The sequence below is a fragment of the Pelophylax lessonae genome (assembly GCF_965119305.1).
Source record: "Pelophylax lessonae genome assembly, chromosome: 1".
Classification (NCBI taxonomy): domain Eukaryota; kingdom Metazoa; phylum Chordata; class Amphibia; order Anura; family Ranidae; genus Pelophylax; species Pelophylax lessonae.
In genome coordinates this window covers 521,781,330-521,806,816 of record NC_138768.1, presented here as the reverse complement: position 1 = coordinate 521,806,816, position 25,487 = coordinate 521,781,330, and the positions used below count along the sequence as shown (strand labels likewise).

Here is a 25,487-nt window from a genome sequence, read left to right as displayed (position 1 = left end):
CCTTTGTGGAGCTAGTGGACCAGTTGGTCCAGGGGTTGCAGTTCGTCTGTGATGTCTCTCTGGGTGCAGCTCTCTTAGTCTCTGGGCTGTCCATGACAGTAGTGGTCCTTCAGCGCAGGATATGGCTAAAATGCTGTTCTGCGGACCAGACTTCCAAGAAGGCCTTATCTGATCTTCCCTTTGTGGGGGATCGCCTGTTCGGATCCTCCCTGGATGATATTAAGCAGGATCTCAAGACAAGGGATCCAAGTCTGTAAGGACCTCCTCCGGAGGTTCTAATAGGTCCTGGTCTGATAAGCCGAGAGCGGGTCCTTCTGGACCCGTGGACCTCCCTGATTCAAGTCAGGTGGGTCCATGAGCTGATTCGGTCTGGCTAAAAGATCGAGTTTCGGGCTTAGAGGTTCTTTCCTTGCAACTTGCGTTTATCCCAAGACCGCCTGCGAGGTCTCTTCGGGGCGGTGCAAGACTTGCTACTGCAAGGGGTGATTGTTTCGGTTCCAGAATCCGAACGTTTTCAAGGTGTTTCTTCAAACCTGTTTACAGTTCCCAGCAAGGAAGACAAGGTACGTCCAATCCTGGATCTCAAAGCTCTGAACCGCTTTGTGCGGTTACAGAAGTTCCGAATGGAGTCCATTTGTACGGTAGTGGCATCCCTACATTAAGGGATCTTCTGGCTTCTATCGATATCAAGAATGCTTACCTTCATATTCCGATATATGTCGGTCATCTGCGCTTCCTCTGCTTGCTGTGGGCAAGGAGCATTATCAATTCATGGCATTACCCTTTGGTCTCGCCTCAGCTCCTCGGGTCTTGGCATCAGCTCCTCGGGTCTTGGCAGTGTTGGCATTGTTGCGCCAGCAGGGGATTGCGGTACTGGAGTACCTGGACGATCATCTTTTGCAAGCAGTCTCTGACTGCTCTGACAGACAACCTAGAGATTACTGTGCGTACTCTGCAGGAGTTTGGTTGGAAATTGAATTTCCAGGAACCTGCTCTGGTTCCGTCCAACAAGTTGGACTATCTGGGTCTGCCTCTGGACTCGGCCTCAGCCAGGGTGTTTCTCCCATAGGAACAGCTTCCAAAGCTGCAGGATGCAATTTGGCTCCTGTTGTCCAGCAGTTGGTCATCTCTCAGGACTTGCAAGCAGGTGCTGGGCCTGATGGTGTCTGCCTTCAAGGCGGTCTTGTTTGCACAGTTCCTCATGAGACCTTTGCAAAGGGAGATTCTTGCTAGCTGGGACAAGAATCCACGGTTCTAGACAATCTGATCCTGTTGAGCCAAGGTACAAGAGGGTCCCTGATTTGGTGGCTCCTCTGGTGGACGGTGGTTGCCACAGTTGGACAAGGCCACGGCTGTGGCTTATGTCAATTACCAAGGGGCACATGAAATGTCCTTGTGGTTCGGGAAATAGCTGACAATCTAAGGTGGGCAGAACGCTTCGTTCCAGACCTCTCTGCTGTGCATATTCCAGGGATGATAAATGGGCAGGCGGATTATCTCAGTCATCAGGCATTGGAACAGGGAGAATGGTCACTTCATCCGGAGGTGTTTCATCAGTTGTGTCTCCGGTGGGGGACTCCCGAGGTGGATCTGTTGGCCTCTCGTCTCAACAGGAAGGTGCAGAGGTTTGTGGCACGGTCTCGGGATCCTCTGGCCAATGCCACAGATGCACTGGTGGCTCCTTGAAGCCAGTATCGTCTGAGATATGCCTTTCCCTCTCTAAAAACTTCTGCCAAGACTCCTACGAAGGATCAAGGCAGAAGAGATTCTGGCCATCCTAGTGGCTCCAGACTGGCCTCACCGGTCTTGGTACCCAGATACGGTTGGTCGCCGATGCTCCTTGGAGACTTCCCCCCTCAGGGAAGATCTGTTTTCCCAAGGGCCAATCTTCCATCCTCGTTTACAGTCACTGGTTTTAACGACTTGGCTGTCGAAAGCCAGGTGCTAAAGGATAGAGGGTTGTCTGAATCGGTGATTGCCACACTGCTAAAATCTGGCAAATCTACCTCCAGGAAGCTCTACCATCGCGTTTGGAAAGCGTACATGTCGTAGTGTGAATCTTTTGGGGTTCACCCCCGCTCCTTTTCGGTGGCTGGAAGTTTGTCTTGCTCCACCGAGGTGTTGTGCAGCATCTTGGGTACCATCAAGGGCCAGGTTTTGGGCTTGGCGGTTTTCTTTCAACGTCCTTTGGCCACGCATTCTTTGATTCACACCTTTATTCCGGGGGTTCGCCACTTGGCTCCTCCAGTGCGGTCTCTGTTTCCTCCATGGGACCTCAATTTGGTGCTGTCTAAGGAAAGAGAAAAGCTGCAAACTCAGTGTGAAAAGAGTCCAAGACTCCCTGCCACATCCCCAATATAATTTGGAAACAGAGAAGAAGCTCCCCCAAGAAACTTTAAAGGCAGCAAACAGTAGAGAGGTATAAAAAGTCAAAAACGTTTAAGTACAAAACATAAAAAGTGATAAACATTACGGTACAGTTAAGAACAATGAGTAAGTCACACAATATATGCAATGCTAGTAACATCCACTTAGAGGTCAAAAACCAACTGGATCTCAAAGTGAGGAGACCCACGAGAATAGAAGGTTCACAACAAATCCCAACATGTTTCCGAATATAGCATTCCTTCCTCACTAGGGAGTGGGATGAAAGCACAATACTTTAATCTACAAACATAATTATAGATATAATAATATACAGTACATAGTATTTCAATAGTATATTGACATTTATAGGTACATTCACTATGGGTCATGAAAAAACATATACTCACATTGTATGGTAGTGCTCAATGGTAAAAGGCATACACCTGAGTAAAACGTGCCCCTTCTCATACAAAACTTCCCAAGGCCATACAGAAAACTGGGGCATATGATGAACTGTAGGAAGAGAGTGGTAGCCGGGTGCAAATCTGAGAATCACACAAGGGGGCTCGCAAAGATCAAGAAGGCGCGGAGACCATTCCTAGTGTAATAAGAGGAATATATATATATATATATATATATATATATATATATATATATATATATATATATATATAAAGTGAATGAGGGCCTATGTCCTACTTGGCTCAAAACCTCCACACAGGAAAGTGGGGGAAGGGAAACAGAACTTACTCATTGTTCTTAACTGTACTGTGACGTTTATCACTTTTTATGTTTTGTACTTTATAAACTTTTTTTTACTTTTTATACCTCTCTACTGTTTTCTGCCTTTAAAGTCCCATGGTGGAGCTTCTTCTCTGTTTCTAAACAATTTGGTGCTGTCGGTTTTCCAGAAACCGCCTTTTGAAAATATTTGTGGGATTATCTGCTTACATTGTCCCAGAAGGTGGCCTTCTTGGTGGTTATTACTTCTGCAGGGTGTCGGAGCTTGCAGTGTTGTCTAGTCTTTCACCTTGCCTGGTGGTTCACAGCGATAAAGTGGTGCTTCGCCCCTGTCAGTCGTTCCTTCGTAAGGTTGTTGTTGGTTTCCTTCTGCATGAAGACATGGTGTTGCCTTCCCTGTGTCCGAAGCCTAAACATCCTAAGGAGATTGCCTTGCATTCTCTGGATGTGGTCTGGGCGATCAGGATGTACCTAGTGGCTATCAAGTAATTTAGGAAATCAGACTCACTATTTGTACTTACGGATGGACCCCGAAAAAGGCTGGCCGCATCTGCGTCGAGCATTTCCAGATTGATCAGACAGACAGTGGTTCAGGCCTGTTCAATTAGAGGCAGGTTCCTCCTTTCCCTGTTAAGGCGCATTTCTACTTGGGCTCTTAGTGCCTCTTGGGCCTCCCGTCATCAGGCGTCAGTGATGCAGGTTGCACGGCGGTCACATGGTCAACTGTGCTCACTTTCACAAAATTTTATAAAGTGGATGTTTTGGCATCTGCGGATGCTGCTTTTGGCTACAAAGTTTTGCAGGCCACTGTTTAAGAGGACCGGGTCCTCTTTGAGGGTGTATTGTTTTCAGGTGGGTTCCAGTTGTTCCTGGTTGAGCTCCATCTTACCTGGTTGCATAGGTTTAGCCTTTGGGAATTTTTTTCTGCTGTGTTTTTCCCACTCGTCATGTTTAACAATGCTTTGGGACGTCCCAATGGTTAAAAAGATTCTGGAGCTGTGTCCGTCAATGAACTAAAGAGAAAATTGGATTTTTGTCTTACCATAAAATCCTTTTCTCTAATGTTCATTGATGGGCACAGCACCCACCCCTCTATTAAGTTGGGTTATTTTTCTTCTGACACTGCTGGCAACAAAACTGAGTGCCTATAGCAGAAAGTGTATAACCCCCTGGGACTGCCCAATAGGCGTGGTAAAGCTTTATCCTGCCTAGTGTCCTACTCCTGTAGGACACAGCATAACCCAATGGTTAAGAAGATTCCGGAGCTGTGTCCGTCAATGAACAAAAGAAAAAAACATCATTTTTTGCTAGAAAATTACTCGGAACCCCCAAACATTTTATATATTTTTTAGCAGAGGCCCTAGGAAATAAAATGGAGGTCATTGCAACTTTTTATGTCACACGGTATTTGCACAGCAATTTTTGAAAAAAAAAAAAAAACACACAGGAATTAAAAAAAAAAAAAAACATCAAAGAAAAGGATTTTACGGTAAGACAAAAATCCAATTTTTTATATGTCGGAGAGAAATGCTGGGATTCGCCTGGTATGGAAGCGATTAAGCAAATGTTTGTTTTATCTACACAATTCAGAGGCAAGAAAAATTATACAGAACTGGATATTTTATTCTTCCTATTTTTGTGCTTGGGTTGCAGATTTCCAAGAATCCATGGTCTGTCAAGTGCAATATTTTTTTTTTTCTTTAGTGCTATGATTAAAATTTGCTTTTAAAGTCTTTAGCATCCCCTACATTGTCTTATTCTAGTTATTGACAGTATTACACAGTGCCCAGATATGGCAGAAACAGGGATAACCAGGAACTACTCTGTTGCAGTTTCAGCCCTCAGCCTAATGTTTCATTTCCACAGTGCAAATTATTACAAAATTGATGCGCAACAACCAATTTTCTCAGTTTGTAAGTCTCCAATGCTTTTATTAGGTAATTTCTTATCCTTTGAATATTTCCCTTACATTGACTTTATCTCAATTAAGCTTTTTGCACACCATATGTCATGTCTTTTTTTTCACGGCTTCACCATGCTGTTTACCATCAGCTCCATGAAAAGTTTGATCTCCTCAAGCGGACTCACCAGGAAGAGAAGAAGAAGGTGGAGGACAAGAAGAAGGAAATCGAGGATGAAGTCAGCATGTTCCAGAAAAAGAAAGCAGCCACACAACTCCTCCAGTCCCAAGCCCAGCAAGCTGGTTCCCAGCAAACCAAGAAAGACAAGGACAAGAAAAAGTAAGCCACTGACCTTTCTCCCATCTCAGGCTTTGGCATGAATGTGGCTACCTGCTATCTTCTCATCTTCATATTGGGAAACTGGTCTTACTTTAATTTATTTAATTTCATATTTTTACACAAAAAAGGAGAATATGAAAACATTTGGTGAGAGAACACATTGGATGCAGAAAAGCTTAACACCTATATCAAATGTATAGTTAAAAAAGACAGCATTATTTCTCATCAGTAATGGTATAGTACACAGCATGCTACTAGGTGGATCTGTGTATTTTGGGAAGCCAGGGCAGGGTGCTTTTTCAACCAGAGGGCATTTGACTTTTCCCTACACTATAGCGTCTATGGCGATTAGCCTTCTAGAGCACATTTTTATACTGCACTTGGAGACAGAATAGGATAAGCTGGCCAGTGTTGTATCCTGTAGGATTATCAGCTTTTTCTGGTAGCTAGCTACCAGCTGGTTACACAACAGAAAAAGTTTAAAAGACTAAGGGCTCATACAGGATTTCCTTGCATCAGTCACAGTTGTATAATTGTTTAGTGCTTCTTTTTGCAGTGTATAAATGCATCCTTCAGAAAGACTATGGATGTTTATAAGACACAAATCACTGACAAGATTTTCTGGTCCACGTGGACCTTAGAAGTTACATACCACATCTGCAGTTCAATCAGCAATAGAGAGGAGCCACCAAGGACCAACACTTAAGTTCTCTGAGGGATATATTGTCTGTCTAGACGCAGGGATCCTCAAACTACGGCCCTCCAGCTGTTGCCGAACTACACATCCCATGAGGCATTGTAAAACTCTGACATTCACAGACATGACTAGACATGATGGGAATTGTAGTTCTTGAACAACTGGAGGGCCGTAGTTTGAAGACCCCAGGTCTAGAGATTACTTTTTTACTTTTCACTCTGGAGTGTTCGCTCTCAGGCACTCTGAGCCCTTACTCTGACAGATAACTAAACTGTGTACAGTATATACATTTTTAGAGCAATGCTTATGCCAGTAAGCTCAAATATCAGAGTTGGTTTAGTGCAGTTAATTTTTAAGCCAATGCCAAATTAAAGTAAATCTCCCATGTGTGTTTGCAATTTTTTAAACTACAGCTTGGTTTATGACCATCCTCCATTACAGTTCCTTCCTATATTTAAATGGTCAACATCATCAGTGTATCCTGTAAAAGCCAGTGGTGTATTTTCGTAAAATATAGCAATGGGAGAACCTCTAAGCCAAAGGTTGCTTCCACTGTTATCTGTCCCTAAGCAGTGCAACCTTCTTTTACACTAGTTTTGTGTAGGACCTTTGTGAGTGCAGTTTTCTTTTAAAAAAACAGTGTTCTATATAGTTACAAGGGATCTTGTGCACTACACAGCTTTTGCACTTAAGCAGGCACTAGTTTAAATGCACCTTTGAAAAATGAGTTACAGGAATGTTTCCTCTGTTTAGAATTGTTTTTGCTGTAAATATAGGCATGCTTGTTAAATTGTCAAATATTTCCTTTGTAAAATCTTAAGATACTATTTTTTTGGATTCGTATCAGGCTGTGGAGATGCCAAAGATGTTGCGTAAAATAGCTGGAAATTTAATATTTATGTTAAAGTGAAGCTATAATTAAAATTTGCAGGGCACAGGTCAGCAATACTAAATCATATTATTATTTTGAGTAGACCGCTTTGGTCTCTTGATACCAGGAGCACCGTGAATGCTGCTTGTTAGAAACTGCAAAGAATCTGTTGCTTGATATCAGTATGTCCTTATCTGGCTGAATTACAGTGAAGCTATACAACCAGCGAGATAATTCATTGTGCAACACTATTAGGAATTCAGTATTTGCATATTTAATGAACAAATATGAATGCCCAATTAACATATATACTTGGAATATTGTACATACTATGCTATACATAAAATATCTCTATACATAAGTACACTTTAAAAGGATATATAAATATAAATATATATATATATATATATATATATATATATATATATATATATATATATATATATATACATATATACAGTATCTCACAAAAGTGAGTACACCCCTCACATTTTTGTAAATATTTTATTATATCTTTTCATGTGACAACACTGAAGAAATGACGCTTTGCTACAATGTAAAGTAGTGAGTGTATAGCTTGTATAACAGTGTAAATTTGCTGTCCCCTCAAAATAACTCGACATACAGCCATTAATGTCTAAACCGCTGGCAACAAAAGTGAGTACACCCCTAAGTGAAAATGTCCAAATTGGGCCCAAAGTTGCAATATTTTGTGTGGCCACCATTATTTTCCAGCACTGCCTTAACCCTCTTGGGCATGGAGTTCACCAGAGCTTCACAGCTTGCCACTGGAGTCCTCTTCCACTCCTCCATGACGACATCACGGAGCTGGTGGATGTTAGAAACCTTGGGCTCCTTCACCATCCATTTGAGGATGCCCCACAGATGTTCAATAGGGTTTAGGTCTGGAGACCTGCTTGGCCAGTCCATCACCTTCACCCTCAGCAAGGCAGTGGTCGTCTTGGAGGTGTGTTTGGGGTTGTTATTATGTTGGAATACTGCCCTGCGGCCCAGTCTCTGAAGGGAGTGGATCTTGCTCTTCTTCAGTATGTCACAGTACATGTTGGCATTCATGGTTCCCTCAATGAACTATAGCTCCTCAGTGCTGGCAGCACTCATGCAGCCCCAGACCATGACACTCCCACCACCATGCTTGACTGTAGGCAAGACTCACTTGTCTTTGTACTCCTCACCTTGTTGCCGCCACACACGCTTGACATCATCTGAACCAAATAAGTTTATCTTGGTCTCATCAGACCACAGAACATGGTTCCCGCAATCCATGTCCTTAGTCTGCTTGTCTTCAGCAAACTGTTTGCGGGCTTTCTTGTGCATCATCTTTAGAAGAGGCTTCCTTCTGGGATGACACCCATGCAGAGCGATTTGATTCAGTGTGTGGCGTATGGTCTGAGCACTGACAGGCTGAACCCCACTCCTTCAACCTCTGCAGCAACGCTGGCAGTACTCATACGTCTATTTCCCAAAGACAACCTCTGAATATGACGCTAATCACGTGCACTCAACTTCTTTGGTTGACCATGGCGAGTCCTTTTCTGAGTGGAACCTGTCCTGTTAAACCTCTGTATGGTCTTGGCCACCGTTTCAGGGTCTTGGCAATCTTCTTATAGCCTAGGCCATCTTTATGTAGAGCAATAATTATTTTTTTTCAGATCCTCAGAGAGTTCTTTGACATGAGGTGCCATGTTGAACTTCCAGTGACCAGTATGAGAGAGTGAGAGCGATAACACCAAATTTAACTGACCTGCACCCCATTCACACCTGAGACCTTGTAACGATAATGAGTCACATGACACCGGGGAGGGAAAATGCCTAATTTGGCCCAATTTGGACATTTTCACTTAGGGGTGTAGTCATTTTTGTTGCCAGCGGTTTGGACATTAGTGGCTGTGTGAGTTATTCTGAGGGGGCAGCAAATTTACACTGTTATACAAGCTGTACACTCACTACATTGTAGCAAAGTGTCATTTCTTCAGTGTTGCCCCATGAAAATATATAATAAAATATTTACAAAAATGTGAGGGTGTACTCACTTTAGTAAGATACAGTGTGTGTGTGTGTGTGTGTGTGTGTATATATATATATATATATATATATATGACCTCTTTCATGTGTATATTTTAGAGAGAAAAAAAAACATTAAAGAACTATGGCCAAAGCTTTTTACCATACTTCTTTGGGTCACAGGAATGCACTTAGTTTGGAACTTCTGTGAGGGAGCCCGACCCACAACCGGCTTAACCTCTAAGCTGCTCCTGCCCTCTCTACAGTCCGGCGCTCCGGTAAGCGCTGAAGGAGCAGTCAATGCTCTGCTCAGAGTGGACCTGGGAACTGAGCAATCAGAAACCTTTGATTGATCAGTTCTTGGTGTAGCAGCAATGGACTGATTCTACAGCCCTCTAGGGGAGTATAAATGCTTAATTTCTCTTCTCTCTGCAATTCCACTTTAATGGATTAGCAAATTTATTACTACACTAAATCTTGAATGGACAGGAGAGCAGATAAGGTGTGACATTTTACCTAAGTGCTCATAGAAGAGCAATAAAGAACTGATCACTTTTATGCTAACAGTTTTCATTAATTTATTTATCACAAAATTTAAGTGGTTAGTCATTGCATTACATTTACATAGTTTAGGCTATGCCAGAGTAGAGTCAACACTGCTCTTTTTTGCGGTAGCTCTTTTGCTACCCATGGGCTTCTATATCAATGAAAATATATTAGGGTCTTAAACAGCCCCTCATATAAATCTACCAACTGACAAAAGGAGGACATTTTCTAAAACTGGAGCAGAGAGAATATGGAGAAGCTGTTCATAGTAACCAATCAACAGCTCAACTTCTAACTTCAGCTAGTTCAGTTAAAGTGAAACTAAAGTCTCAGTTTAAAAGACTGCGAGTAGGCAGCCTTGCAGTCTGCTTGCAATCTTCTTTGCAATAGGCACTTAGCCCCACAAGCACAACTCTGTTTGTATTCCAGCACAGATCCTGTGTGCTGTAATGACTAAACCCCTGTGCATGTGCACGAGTGACGTCATCCTGAGCTGGCTGATGAAGAACGCAGTCTGACACCTGGAAGTAGCCAGGTAGAAGATGCTGGTGAGAAACAGTACATCGGAGTATTGCTGACTTTAGTTCCACTTTACGTTTTGAAAATTAAATATAGAAGCTGATTGTTTGCCATGCACACCTGCTCCGTATTCTTTGTGCTCCAGTCTTAGTAAATTCCCCGCAGTGTATTTCTGAACAACAAATCCTCAGGCTTGCAAGGCACTTTTTTCAATCCCTTATTACTAACAGTCTTTATTATTTTATAAAGACAGTATTTCTTAGTAAGAGGCTTTATTTTTTAAATACCCTCTATTCAGTGCTGAGCATAGTAGTTAAGTGCATGTTATTTCATGTTTGCGCAACAGGGCCTGTTCATACCAGCAAGCCACGCTGATCACACAGCCCCTGGTGGACACTGTGGGATACCATGCAGATGCACCAAGCTTGGAGCATCACACTGTTTAAGGCCTCATGCACACTGGACGTTTTTACAGCTGCTGTTAGCAGCGTCAGACGTTTTTTTTTGCAGCTGCAGAACGCCCATCCATGTTATTCTATGGCCTCATGCACACATAGAGCTTTTAGGAGCTCCAAGTGGCATAGGCGTTTTACAGCTCCAAAAAAAACCCAGGAACTGTGGGTTCAGGAGCTCCAGCGTCAAGCTGCAAAAAACGTCTGACGCTGCTAAAGGCTCCATAAGGCTCCATAACGTTGCTTAACGTGCGTTAAGCCACGTTATACGTTTTTTTTCTTCCATTCAAAATCAATGGTTCCCTATGGGAGCCTATTGATTTAAATGGAAGTCACACCGCAGGTCGGATCGGGGTGAACCGACTTGCGGTGTGACCTGCACTGTGAGAATCTTGAGGGGGAACTTCACGCCAAAATGGGGAAAAAAACGGCGTTGGGATCCCCCCCAGGTTCCAAACCAGGCCCTTCGGATCTGGTATGGAATTTGAGGGTAGCCCCATGCCGAAAAAACGGCGTAGGGTCCCCCCCAAAATCCATACCAGACCCTTATCCGAGCATGCAGTCCGGCATGCCAGGAAAGGGGAGGGGACGAGCGAGCGGCCCCACCCCCCCTGGATCATACCAGGCCACACGCCCTCAACATGGGGGGGGTGTGGGTGCTTTGGGGCAGGGGGGGCTCTGCACCCCGCACCTCAAAGCACCTTGCCCCCATGTTGATGAGGACAAGGGCCTCATCCCCACAACCCTGGCCGGTGGTTGTGGGGGTCTGCGGGCAGGGGGCTCATCGGAATCTGGAAGCCCCCTTTAACAAGGGGGCCCCCGATCCCGGACCCCCTCCCTATGTGAATGGGTATGGGGTACACTGTACCCCTACTCATTCACCCCATAAAATGCAGTGTATGGAAATAACGACAGGAGACGTTTTGGAAAATTTATTAAAAATCTTCATCCGGCTCTTGTCCTCTCCGGGGGTCTTCTCCTCTCCGAGGGTCTTCTGCTCTTTTGCTGTCCGCCCTTCTTGTCTTCTCCTCTCCGGGGGTCTTCTGCTGTCTTCTCCTCTCCGGGGGTCTTCTGCTGTCCGCCCTTCTGCTGTCCAATCTTCTTGTCTTCTCCTCTCCGGTCTTCTGCTCTTTTGCTGTCGGCTGTCGGCTGTCCTTCTTCCTCCGGTCCTCCTCCTCCGACGTCTTCAGCGATTATGCCGGCCTCTGGTCTCTGCAGCTTATTATATAGCCATTAGGGGCGTGGTCGCCAGATGACGTCATCGGGAGACCACGCCCCCTTGTGTCACAGATGACGTCATCTGTGACACAAGGGGGCGTGGTCTCCCGATGACGTCATCTGGCGACCACGCCCCTAATGGCTATATAATAAGCTGCAGAGACCAGAGGCCGGCATAATCGCTGAAGACGTCGGAGGAGGAGGACCGGAGGAAGAAGGACAGCCGACAGCCGACAGCAAAAGAGCAGAAGACCGGAGAGGAGAAGACAAGAAGATTGGACAGCAGAAGGGCGGACAGCAGAAGACCCCCGGAGAGGAGAAGACAGCAGAAGACCCCCGGAGAGGAGAAGACAAGAAGGGCGGACAGCAAAAGAGCAGAAGACAGCAGAAGACCCCGGAGAGGAGAAGACAAGAAGGGCGGACAGCAAAAGAGCAGAAGACAGCAGAAGACCCCGGAGAGGAGAAGACAAGAAGGGCGGACAGCAAAAGAGCAGAAGACCCTCGGAGAGGAGAAGACCCCCGGAGAGGACAAGAACCGGATGAAGATTTTTAATAAATTTTCCAAAACGTCTCCTGTCGTTATTTCCATACACTGCATTTTATGGGGTGAATGAGTAGGGGTACAGTGTACCCCATACCCATTCACATAGGGAGGGGGTCCGGGATCGGGGCCCCCTTGTTAAAGGGGGCTTCCAGATTCCGATGAGCCCCCTGCCCGCAGACCCCCACAACCACCGGCCAGGGTTGTGGGGATGAGGCCCTTGTCCTCATCAACATGGGGGCAAGGTGCTTTGAGGTGCGGGGTGCAGAGCCCCCCCCTGCCCCAAAGCACCCACACCCCCCCCATGTTGAGGGCGTGTGGCCTGGTATGATCCAGGGGGGGTGGGGCCGCTCGCTCGTCCCCTCCCCTTTCCTGGCATGCCGGACTGCATGCTCGGATAAGGGTCTGGTATGGATTTTGGGGGGGACCCCACGCCGTTTTTTCGGCGTGGGGCTACCCTCAAATTCCATACCAGATCCGAAGGGCCTGGTTTGGAACCTGGGGGGGAACCCCACGCCGTTTTTTTCCCCATTTTGGCGTGGAGTTCCCCCTCAAGATTCTCACAGTGCAGGTCGCACCGCAAGTCGGATCACCCTGATCCGACCTGCGGTGTGACTTCCATTCAAATCAATAGGCTCCCATAGGGAACCATTGATTTTGAATGGAGGCAGAAAAAAACGCTGCTAACAGCTACTGTGGCCAAACGTGCAATAACGCTAGTAGAAAAAGCTACTGAAAGCACGTTTTTACAGCTGTTGTTTCCCGGCGTTATGTAAACAGCTTTGGAGCACGTTTTTATGACGCCCTGTGTGCATGGAGCCTAATTCTTTCACAGAACTTATAACATCTCAATACAGTTCTCTTTAACGCAGTTGTGATGTGTTGGTCTGTGTTGCAACCTGCTGCACTGAAAGTTACTCCATGCAGTATTTTTCCTTTCGCCGCATATTACAGCACCGTCGTGTTATGAACTGACCCCATTAAAAACAAGGAATTTTGGAAATGGCAACTAGAATAGCCCCAAAGCATCTGGTGTGAATGAGCCCTTGAAGGAGCAGCCTTATAGTAGTCTGCAGCAATGTCTGTTGCAGTTTTTGGAGTTGTTACAGAACTTTAGGTGAGAGAACTAAGGTATTAACATTTCTTGATCAACCAGCTGAGGACACAGGCTTCTTTAAATCATTATGACTGGGTTAATGTATATGCAACTACCTCCAGGTGATGGACCTCTCTTTTTTCTGAGACAATCCACCTTCTATAGAGATTTTCTCTCTCTCCCACTCTAGCATGGTGAATTTCCATTCAAGCGCTGGAGTTAGGGAAGCCCTTTCCTCCACATTTGTGGAAGGTATCACAATTGATGATAGCTTCTCTGGCTAAGGGGAAGTCCTGAAAACTCTATTGGTACTGGAGATTTGGTTATCGGAGGAATCTCCCTTTGCAGTAATCATTCTGGAACTCAAGGCATTTTGGTTGTCCCTTTAACACTGGAATCCTTTATTGTGAGGACATCCAATGAGTTGTTGAATGCCACAACCATGGCCACATGAATCAACCAGGAGGCGCCAGAGGTTGTGCTGCTGTAAGGGAAGTGAAATTGATCCTCTGTTGGGCAAAACTTTACAGTTTGTGTGTGCTAGTATGCGATGCATACTAGCACATTATGCTTTTACTTTGCAGGTAAAGGGAAAAAAAAATGACTTTACTTCCTCTTTAAGTACGCAATACTGTATATTTTTTTGCTTTGTGGGCTTTTCAGCATCAGACATCAGTTTCCCAGATTTGCAAGGTGGACACCCAGGTTTATGTTCACACGTTTAAATTTTACTAGGTGGATGTTCAAGCCTCCTCTGATGTCGGTTTCAGATCTAAAGGCCCGTACACACGTACCGATCGTCGGCATACAAACGTCGGTGGACGAAGGATCTGCCGATTGTACGCGTGTTAGTATGGTGCCTCCGACAGATGTCTGCGCACAATCCGCGGACAAAAGTCTTTCTTGCAAACATGAAAATATTTGTATGCCGACACCAGAACAGACGATTGTTCGCCTGTCAGTACACAATTCGGCCGACAGACCGCAGATTTGCAAGACTGGGCATGCTCAGAAAATAGAAAACACAGGGAAAGTTAACCATTACATGACATCACTTCTGCAGTCGGCGGACAAAATTCTTGTGCTGTCCTTGTGCTGTCTTTGCACTTTTCAGCAGACACCGACATCCCGGGGAGAAAAGAGGAACATTTGTAAGCCGACCATCGGTACGTGTGTACGGGGCTTTAGGTGCTACAAGCTGCTCTCTAAGTCTGTTGAGCACCTCTTGGCCTGGGTTCATCTGGGCCAGTTGGTGTTATTTGCTGTGTTACCCACCCCTTATTTGGTCTGCTTTTTGGATGGACATCCCAATCATGATGATTGAAAGAAGCCTGTGTCCTTTACTTGTACGATCAGTAGGATAGGATTTTTGACTTGCCAATAAAATCGGTTTCCTTGAGTACAATACAGTGCATAGGGTCTTCCTTTCTGTTCTTATGATCTTTCTACTGCTTACTACAAAACTGACAGGCGGACCTGATCAGACAGCCCATGTGAAAGGGGCCTTCGGCTGTGGCTGTGGCATGGCGATGAAGGAAAAAAAAGATTATATATATATAATTTTTTTTTAATAATAATAATTGAAAAAAAAAAAGAAAAATCATTTTTTTTTTCATAATTTAAAAAAAAAAAGAAAAAAATTATTATTATTATTTATTTTTTTTTAATTTAAAAAATAAATTAATAATAACCACACTCCCTGTCCACTTACCTTTAAGCAAAGGTAAGTGGACAGGGAGATGAAGCCTGCAAAAACTTCCCCCTCATCTCCTCTTGGGAAGGAGATGGGAATGCATTGAGAACAGGCAGTGGAAACAGTCATTACTCCCGGCCACCACAAGAGGGCACCAGTTCCCCATTTGAAGCCTCTCATCTTCACAGAAGAAGGCCGAAAAGCCGGGGCCTCAATTTCCGGAAGTCCGTGCACTCGGGGAGGAGGTGGGGGAGCAAAAGGGACAGGACACCTCCTGCAGGGCACCCCAGGCGCCAGGTCGCTAATTCTAGTCGCAAATGCGACCTGGCGCCCGGGGTTTGTCGAGCCCTGGCTTTTCTTTTTACCTAGTGTTCAATAAACATGTGGCACCGGCATATAACCCAGCTGTAATGATTTTAAAAAGCCTGTGTCCTGTCTGTGTTCCAGGAAATGGATTTACTGCCCATTCAAAATGCTGTTTTTCAGAGTCACAGTTGTAGAGATATGTTCCACACTTTTACCCCCCTTTTCTTTCGTTGGTAACATTTTAATTGCTATATGTGCGTATAAGCATGTGCTAATTACTTTTAAAGGAACTTGTTTTCTCATTTTCCTTTTGACCTCCTGAACATCAAAAATGACTCAGTTGTCTCAGTAGGATATGCAGAAGTGTGTGTCCAAAGAAGGAAGTTACTGGTTTTAAATTAAACATCAATCTTTCTCTAATAAAAGCTGTCAGGAAATACTTGAAAAACTCCACTTGTAAACCAGAGGTCCAAGTTCTTGTTTTATACAAAATAGGAAGTAATTGGCAAATTTTAAATAAATAGAATAGTGAAGATAGTTGCATTACAGCATGTGGCCTATCACTAGGGTAATGTCATGAAGTACTTTATTGGATTGAACAACAACAAATACAGTCCAATACTGACTATCTGCCTTTTCTTTGCACTGAGACCCTGGTCTCATTGTAACATGGCCTTCCAGATATAAAGCTATAACGCAGACTATTTATTTATTTTTTTTAAAGAGCCAATAAACTCAATTATTTTGAGGATTTGGCTTGGTGTACAACATTGAATACAGTTCTCATGTCACAACTAGGTGTCTGGTTAGTCTAGGTAGCCTATAACATTGCTGAGAAGGGGCAAATTCATGTAAAGGTACAGGCTGTAAATTTTAAAATAAATATTGTGTGCTATGCCAAAATGAGAAGCTATTCTTTCCCCTCACACATTTTCCACTGTTCTAGTCCTTAAAACCATAAAAGAATTGGCTTTTCTTATATTTTTGGTGACGTAAAACTTGTACAAAGTTCGAATACCTGTAAGAAAGGGATCATGTATTTTATATTTAGATCTGCCCATTTATATATGTTCAGTATATTTGTAAACGAGTCCGTTTGCCAGTTTTAACAGTATTGTATACCATGACTGTCAGAAAGAATTACTTGTAATGTTATGCTCAATTGGAATTAACTCAATGGAATGCAACATTTAATAGATGCTTAGTCTTTGTGTAGAATTTCTTTTTCTGAAAAGTTACTTAAATATGTACCAGCAGATCATTTAAATCAGAGACCCCTCACCTTTTTTGGTGCTGATCCCAGCATTTAGAAGAAAGCTTTTCCTTTATCAGAGTATAATTATGTTGGATACTAATGAAATACTTTTAAAATTGGAAATCAAATTTATTTTGGGAGTATTTTAGAGATTTATAGAAATCATAATAGATGACATGGGCACTTATTTGGGGTAATCCTTGGTTTAAATGATCTATTTTTTTTTTTATCAAAAATCATAAGCGCTATATATTACATGCTATTTAACTATTTGCAATTTCATTTTTTTTATTATTCTTGAGTGTACTGTGGGTATTGCTTTTAAAGACAAATTAAACCACCTGTATTTATTGCTGTAATGCAGTCGGGCTTCACATATGATTATAAGTATCCTGGCTTTTTAAGGCTTTTAGCTACTTGCTGTAGCAAGAAGTAAAATACTCTGTGCTGGCAGCATGTTGGAGACCCTGGCTGCTGCTTGCGTGTGAAAGCAGTGGACTGTCTCCCCAACATGCTGCTTGGCAGCTAAACAAAAAAAAAAAACCTAAAAGAGCAACATATTTATTACTGTATATGAAGCCCCATTATTTTACAATCATTTTTAAGTTGTTTTAAGCAAGTATTTTTTATGCTGTACTAACAGAATTTTTTCCTACACCTGCGTTATGCAAATCCATACATTTGGTATATGTGTCAAACTCTGACATAGAAAACTTAGAATTTCATATAGAATATTCTTCTTTTCATTTTTCTTATCTTTACTCCCCTTTTACCTTCCCATTACCTTCCTTTCTTGTCTCTCTTCTTCCCCCCCATCTCTTCTCACTTCCCTTTCTAAGGCTCCGTTCACATGTAGGCGTTTTGGGGCATTTTTGGGGAGTTTTTCTGCTCTATGATCAGCTCTCAAAACGCCCAACAAGACAAATCCTATTAATTTCAATGGCCCCTGTTCACATCTGAGCGTTTTGACGCTGTGAGCAAAACACCCAACGCTCAAAAAAGTACATGAGCTTCTTTTTGGGCAGATTACAGGCATTTTCCATTGGTCTCTATTCAATCTAAAAACACCTGCACAAAAAACGCCTGTAAATCGCGGTAAAAATCGCTGTAAAAAAACCGCGCGAAAACGCTACGCTCAGGTGTGAATGTAGCCTAATACTTACTGTGCTGTCTTTCTGTGACACTGTGCCATCTCCTGGTTTTCAGTGACAGCTAGCAATATTTCTACAAAATTTTCTTCAAGTTATACAGTAAACCTCTTTTTCTAGGTGATTCATCCATTTAGTATAATTTATTAACACTGGAGCAGCCAATGAAAAATAGAAGCTAATTAATTACCATGCACAGCTGCCTAAGATAAATTCTCCTCATTCTACTTATTTTTTTATATATATATAACTATTATCACAGAGCAATATAAACAATATAACATAATATTTTTGACACAGTATTGTGCAGAACATATTTTATCACAATCTTTTTAGGGTGTCCTTGGAAATGATTTTAACGTTTTGGCAGCTAGCCACTGATGTGTAGTAAAAAATATATATATCAATACATGTAGGAGCTTGGCACATAAACCATAAATGGACTTGGTTTGTTGATATTCTTTTGTGTGTATTTTGTGCAATGTGAATATGATCAAGGAAGGGCCATCTTCTCCAAAGATGAATGGTGCTCGTTTTGTTGTGTTTTGTTTTATATTTTTTCTTTAATTTCCAGTTTTCTATTTCTAATGTGAGTGTTTTTTGTATGTCTCCCCCTTTGTGTGTGTTTTGTTTTTATTTTCTTTTAACTTACAGCGCAAGCTTCACATAAAGTGTGCCAAGCCCAGGATGCCCTGCCATTCACCTGCTTTTTGCAGTAATGTGTCCCTGCCATTTGTGTTCCTCGACACAGATCACTAATTACTCACTAAACACATCATGTTTGGCTGCACGTGGGAAAGACTGCGTGCATTTGGACTCTTTGTTTTGTTGCTGGGAAGTGAATGTTGCCAAGCCTGGCCTGCTCCGAATGGCAAAAATGTGTGCCTTTGCCAGTCACTCTTGCTCCTGCTGGCTTAAACCTATCTAATCCTTGAAGATTTTACCTGCATGTATTTAGAATGGACCCCTCAACAGGACTGCTCTTCGGACATCAGACGATATGGCTGCTTTTAGTCAGCTGACTAATGAGCAGTCTAAGTGTGACTACCACTAAAAAAAATTCAGTTGAACATTCTTTAAGTTAATCCTTGATTTTTTTCTTTTCTTTTACTAGGTATTTACATATTGTGTTGATTTCTCATTTAATTTGTAAATAGTTTGCTCGTATAGCTAAAACTGTCTTAGAAAATCATCTCTAATTCCCCTCGAACACCAGTGTGAATTGTTCCATTCAGCTTTGCACATCTAATTTGCTGAAATCTGACATCACAGCAATACAGAACATTTCACCCTGGTTAAGGTGGAACTGACAAAATGAAACAAAACAATTTTGTGATTTTTTTTTTTAATATTGCTGCTAACTGTAAGCATATAACAGCAAAGAAAAAAAATCCCACCTTCCTGTCAATAAGCCTGTATTCTAATTTTTGTAGAGAGGGTGCTATGGCAGCATTGTAGGTCTTGGCTTCATGCAGCAGCTTCATGCTTTTGCTTTATTTTCTATGTCCTGGGCCTAAATTTTCCTTGTGGTGCACTATAGTTAGGTAAGGCAACTGGCTTACAAAGCAACAAGAACCTTCCTGGTTTATAAAGTGTTACAGAGCTCCAATAAATGTAATTTTTAAGTATTCCTCATTTCTGTACATTTACTTCAGAGGGCAGGATGTGTGTATGTATGTGTGTGAAGGAGCTCCTTGACCCCTGTCCATTGCTGTTCTTTTCAAGTTTAAGAGTAAGCTGTCCACATTGCCATTCCAAGCAGATGTTGTACTGGCATACATGGTAAGAAAACTGACTAAACTGTGTCTTATATTCTCTTTCTATGCCATTTTTCCTGGACAGCTCCTTACCCTTTCTGATACATTCCAAGAAGTGGCGACCCATGTTTACCTATTGACTTCTGGATTTCTTTCTCTTCTGATGCTGTTTTACCTGATCCTTTCTGCTCATAGCTAGGTAGCCTGTCTCTTTTCTTGTTCACAAGTTCACCTAGATCACTCCTCCTTCCCCACCCCTCCAGAAATGCACATCCCACTCTGCCTGCAGCTGATTCCATCGCTTGCAAGCCAAGCGTGCTTGAATGCATCCAATATGCATCTTTGAAACTTGATATTACCTTCATGGGGCAGTGTTTGATTTTATTTCTCACTAACTAAACATGGCTCTGGGTAGCACTAGGAATGGAAAAGACCACTATGCAAACATCACTGAGCAGGAACACTAGAGCATATAGGCTAATCTATAGATGCAGGGCCAGAAATCTGATCATAAACCAGTTTCCTAACCATTAGTTACGTTTGGTCATTCATTTATAAGTGTTCAAAAAGTCATGTTCTGGTTGTCTTTTTGTGTGCTGCTTTTGCTTTTGTGTCTGTATTGCACATTTAAATGAAATTTTAGGATTCTTTTATTTCCAGCTTCACATTTTTGGGCTAATTTTTTTCTGCCATGTTTTACATAGTAGAATAGATATTGTCAAATAAACCATGGCTTATCTCAGGAATTTCAGCCTTAATGTGAATAGTTGCCTACTCATAGTGCAAGCAGCCATTTTGTGTGCTGAATTTCAGCTGCGTTGATCAGTTTCTGATGTGTAGCATTGTAATTGTAAGATTTCTTCAGCCCACAGAATGTCTGCTTTCACTGGGGTTGAGCCTTGGTCCTCAAGGACTGGATAGAAGTGTGTTTATTCATTCTGGTAGCACAGCTAAAAGCCCACCTGATTGGAGCCCATCTACATAAAATTGATAGATTAGTCGCCTTTAGCCCAACTTTTGCTAATTTGGTTACAGCTGTGTATATTGATTTATCGAAATATTGCACTTTTTATATTTTTCTTTTTTTATATATAGTTAGACATTTTTATGTTGAGAAGAAAGCCAAAATAAGTATATGATTCACACAATTAATTTATGCAGTGAATCTTTCAAGCCTTAATTTCATTACCTATCCCTGGGCCATGTTTAGCACATTAGCCCTGCACCTGTATGTCGTTCTTTCTGTCTCTTTTTTTCCACAGTAGTCCTTGGCTGTGCACGGAGTAAAATGGCTTCCCCGCTATCTGTTTGGATGCGCTTTCCCTTCCAGCACGTAAGTATATCAGTGGTGTGGTCTAATGATTTCCCGGTACAATTGCTGTGAATATGGGCTGGCATAACAAAGAATAAGCTGATGTGTATTTCTAATGCCTAAGAAAAAGAACATGCAAATAACATAAAAAGGCTGGAGTAAGGATAGCTCTTGTCAGTATCAAACAATAAGATTCTTCCTTTTATACACTGGTACTGCTTCAGAAGGATTAAATGAAAAAAAAATGCAGGGGATAAAAGAACAGACACTTCTATGCATGACAGACCTTATATTTTTCTTTTAGTATCTCTAAGGTTCAAACATGCCATAGCTTTTTTCCGAGTAGTCAACACGTGTATATTAGACGTAGAGCTTAGTTTTGTGGGGAAAAAGTTTTCTTATTACGTTTATAGGCACCGTACCCATTTTATACCATGTTTCATGTTAAAACTATATTTAGGGAATAAATTAAGCGTAGCCACATCATCCCTGCCAGGACTGTATATTAAAAATAAATACGGGGCAGATGGGACTTGTAGAGAATGCGCTGGTTTTCAGTGGTACTTCCTCCAAGTAGACCACCACTACATTGGGCTTATGTAGCAAACTTTGTTTACTTTTCCTAGTATTTTATGCAGAGTTGAAGCTCTATCTTCAAGGGATCTGGTTCAGGCCCTGGAAGGCTATGAGTTTATGGGGGCAGGAGAGTCAGGAGGGTAATTATAGAGGAGCTCCAGTCTCGCCCCCAAAAAATTAAGTCAGCTACAAATACTGTAGCTGCTGACTTTTCATTTGAGGATACTTACCTGTCCAGGAAGCCAGCACTGCCCCCACCCGAGCCAATTCTTCAATCGGCTCCAGGCACCAGCATCTTAACTAAGGGGTATACAATGTATGGTTAAAAGCAAACACACACACATCATGGGTTGAACTGGATGGACTGATGTCTTTTTTCAACCTCACTAACTATGTAACTATGGAAGATGGCAGTGAAGCCTTGCGGCTTAACAACCAGTTTTCCATTGCACATGCGCAAGCCGGGCTGCGCTTTGTGAATGGTCCAGTAGCCTTCTGTGACCTGTGATGTGTCCCAGAAGGCTTCAGGGGAAGGAGGGGGGGGGGGGTTTGGGCATTTAAGTTCAGCTCTAAGTTGGCGTCCAGAGACCGGCAACATGCCTGTGCCCTGTGTATCAGGGCTGCGGCTATCCTTTCCCCCACACAGTTATCACTGGTTGTCAAGGACACTGTTGGCTTCACAGCTGTTAAGCTTCTAGCAACCAGTATTGCTGACTGTGGGCAGAGTCTGATGGGAAAGATGAAGGACTAGTTTCTCATCAGGTCTGCTTTCACCTTGTGATTGACAGCAGGCAGTGGGTGGATTCCATAGCCAATAGCAGACTGTCTCTGGGCTATGAAATCTGCCCATTGCCTACTGTCAATCACAAGGGGAGCAGACCTGATGGGAACCCCTCAAACTGCTGCGCTGTCTGCATAACAGCTGTAGCAGCAAGGAGAGATCTCAGCTGCACTGAAGATAGGAGTGTCTATTTGGATACTTTGACCACAGTGTGCCTCAGCAGGACAAATTTAGATGCTTGCCCCAAATTCCTGTACCTGTTGAAAACAAGTGCATGAATTTGCAACAAGCATCAACACTTTTCATGGGGAGGCTCTGTGAAATTCTAAAGAAATATATTCTGGGAATATTCTGTAATAACTTCTGTGACATAGCTGGCCTGCCTTTGTGTATAGATTAGTCCCACATAGTATATTTTACACTGAGCTATATTTTACACAACCTGCTTTTTGACATCCTTTAGCTCTACATATGAGTGTAGGGTCAGTACAAACATTCTTTCCTTATTGTAGTCTTGTCTTGCCTGTACCCCTCAGCTCTGCTTTCTATTGCTTTGCTTCTCATTGCTTCTTCCATTAATTCATGGGTTGTCACATTTTCCTCATTGTCCAGCTCTATCAAGTCCATCATGTCCTGTTCATTTGCAGTGCATTTGGATAAACAAGGTGTATGCCATCCAGAAAGCTTGTGGATGCAGCATAACACTTACTGTCACTTTTTAATATGATCTTTTTTTCTCTTTGAACATAAAGCTGTGAACAGCATTAGGAATAATGTAATGTTATACTTTAATTTTTTTATATATATAAATATATACCATTTGCCTTAATTTGTAGCTTTAGAAATTTGAATACCAGTGTTGTTAAAGATATAAAACCGATATCTTGTCTTGTTTTATCCCTTTTTTTACCTTGCATCCAGTGTTAATGCAGTATTATTGAAATTGATGCATATAGTAGGCACTTGTTATGTGTTTGAATTTTTAAACATTTTGTCTTTGAAATATAAAACTATACAAGTTATTTTGAATACAATTTTGTATGCTAGACAGAGGACATGTTTTGTTGCCAGCACTCAACAACAAAAAAATATACTTTTACCCCAATTTCATGTGTGTGTCCTTTTTTCATTTAAATTCATTCGTTCAGTCTAAAACATTGGTAATACATTTTTAAGAGACAACTGTATAAAGCAAATTGTAAGGGTTACCAATGGGTACTTCTGCCTTTTCACATTCAGCAGATGATGCTAATTGCAGCTCTGTTCAATGTTTACTTGAGAAAATCTTTAAAGTACTTTGTTTTAACATCTTTTAATGCACTGTACATTGTACTTTGTGTGTCAAACATATGCTTGTATGTATATAAATGTTTTTGCTGTTTTAGAATAATTAATCAAATATTTCTGTGTGTGCAACTGCCTTCCCAAAAATAGAAAAAAAAAAAAAACAGTCGGCTTCTCTCTAGCCTACACTGACTTACAATATAGAGAGCATCCCAAGCTCTACTTTTATTTATACATAGATAAGTGTATTCTAGCAAATTAGAACTCCAGTTCAATTTATAAAACGGGATATTGTTTAAAACGAGTCATTAAATAAAACCCACTAACACTTGTCTATTTACCTATTCTTGAGATAGAAGTTAATACACAAATCCAGTACATTGTATCCTCAAAAACTATTCTGGTGCAAGTTTTCAGGGAGCAGACAGTTTGAAAAAAGCTATAGCGATGTCACTGTTTCCTGTGGCCAGGACAGGAACATGGCACTGGATCATGGTATCTAAATTCTTCCTATTACCTGGTTCACACCTCTTGGAAATTATGGCACAAAAGAGCTAAGATACAATGGTATTTCATGTATTTTGCAGTGATATTGTAAAATGAGAGTTTTTTTCATGAAAGAGTTTTTGTAATTTTCCCTATATTAGGGTTATGTTAAATGGCCAGTTTAGATGAAAAGATCAGTGTTTTACTTTGGATACAAACAACAAATATACACATACACTATATTGTTAAATGTATTGGGACATCTGCCTTTACACGTACATGAACTTTAATGGCATCCCAGTCTTAGTCCGTAGGGTTAAATCTTGAGTTGGCCCACCCTTTGCAGCTATAACAGCTTCAACTCTTCTGAGAAGGCTGTCCACAAGGTGTAGGAGTGTGTCTATGGGAATATTTGACCATTTTTCTAGAAGCGCATTTGTAAGGTCAGGCACTGATGTTATATGAAAAGGCATGGCTCGGAGACTGTGCTCTAATTCTTACCAAAGGTGTTCAATCGGGTTGAGGTCAGGACTGCAGGCCAGTCAAGTTCCTCCACCCCAAACTCGCTCATCCATGTCTTTATAGACCTTGTTTGTGCACTGGTGTGCAGTCATTTTGGAACAGGAAGGGACCATCCCCAAACTGTTACACTGACCCTAATCTCCGTCATCTTTTTTACTCACCTGCAAATTTCACATAGCACGTTGTGGACTAGGGCAGTGTTGTCGCTGGACATACTTAAGGCCTTAGATTCTGTGGATTGGGGGTATATGAATGCAGTGTTGAAGCGTATGGAATTTGGCCTGAGTTACTGTAAGTGGGTATCTTTATTGCATAATGAGCCCCGGATGGCTGTAAAAATAGGGTCCTCAATATCGCCTTTCTTTAAGATTGGCAGGGGGACCAGGCAGGGATGCCCATTGACGCCCTTCCTGTTTTCTTTGATGATCGAACCATTGGCTGTGGCGAGGTAGGTGCATTCTATGTTGGCTCTATCAGAGAATGCCTGATGTTGTATGCGGAGGACATGTTATTGATTTTACAGGATCTGGGTCCATCTCTGCGAGCAGTTTTTGATATTTTGGGACAAATCGAGCATTCTTCCGCTTGACCCGGGCACTAGGGCAGCGGCCGATGCAGCATTACCATTGCATGGGGTTACTAGCTTCACATATTTAGGGGTCCGCATTTCTGCAAAGGTGGCAGATTACCTTAATCTGAATGTACTACCTCTGCTGGACCTCCATAAAAGGGCGGAGGTATGGAAGAATCTCCTTTTGTCGGTTTTGGGACGAACAAACCTCCTAAAATAAAGATCCTCCCGGTTTTTCTATATTTTCACCGCAATTCTCCTATATGGGTCCCGCGTTCCTTTTTCTGTCAGATGCATGACTTAATTGGTTCGTTCATATGGGAAAAAACTCACCTCCAAGGATAGGTCTCTTCAGGAGCCCTGGGGACAAGGGGGTCTGGCATTGCCGGATTTGTACAAATATTTTCTGGCTGGCCAGGGAGTTTTTGCACGTAGGTGGCTCCTTGGAGATGATGGGTATTCCGCCAGTGTTGGAGGCAGGGTTCA

General features: G+C 42.4%; 1 protein-coding gene across 5 annotated transcripts in view; it reads left to right on the top strand.

The window, feature by feature from the left end:
* SEPTIN11 (septin 11) overlaps positions 1-25,487 on the top strand; it is a 182,014-nt gene that overhangs the window by 146,973 nt on the left and 9,554 nt on the right. Inside the window, exons 9-10 of one of the 5 annotated variants that reach the window (XM_082264716.1) lie at positions 5,161-5,348; positions 20,735-20,802. In XM_082264716.1, coding sequence (XP_082120842.1) covers positions 5,161-5,348; positions 20,735-20,756 — 210 coding nt within the window. In that variant the 3' untranslated portion in view covers positions 20,757-20,802. Of the gene's footprint in view, positions 1-5,160; positions 5,349-18,366; positions 19,338-19,554; positions 20,403-20,731; positions 20,803-25,487 lie in introns of those variants that run through there. The other 4 variants (XM_082264715.1, XM_082264719.1, XM_082264717.1 and 1 more) reach the window with 4 other exon arrangements.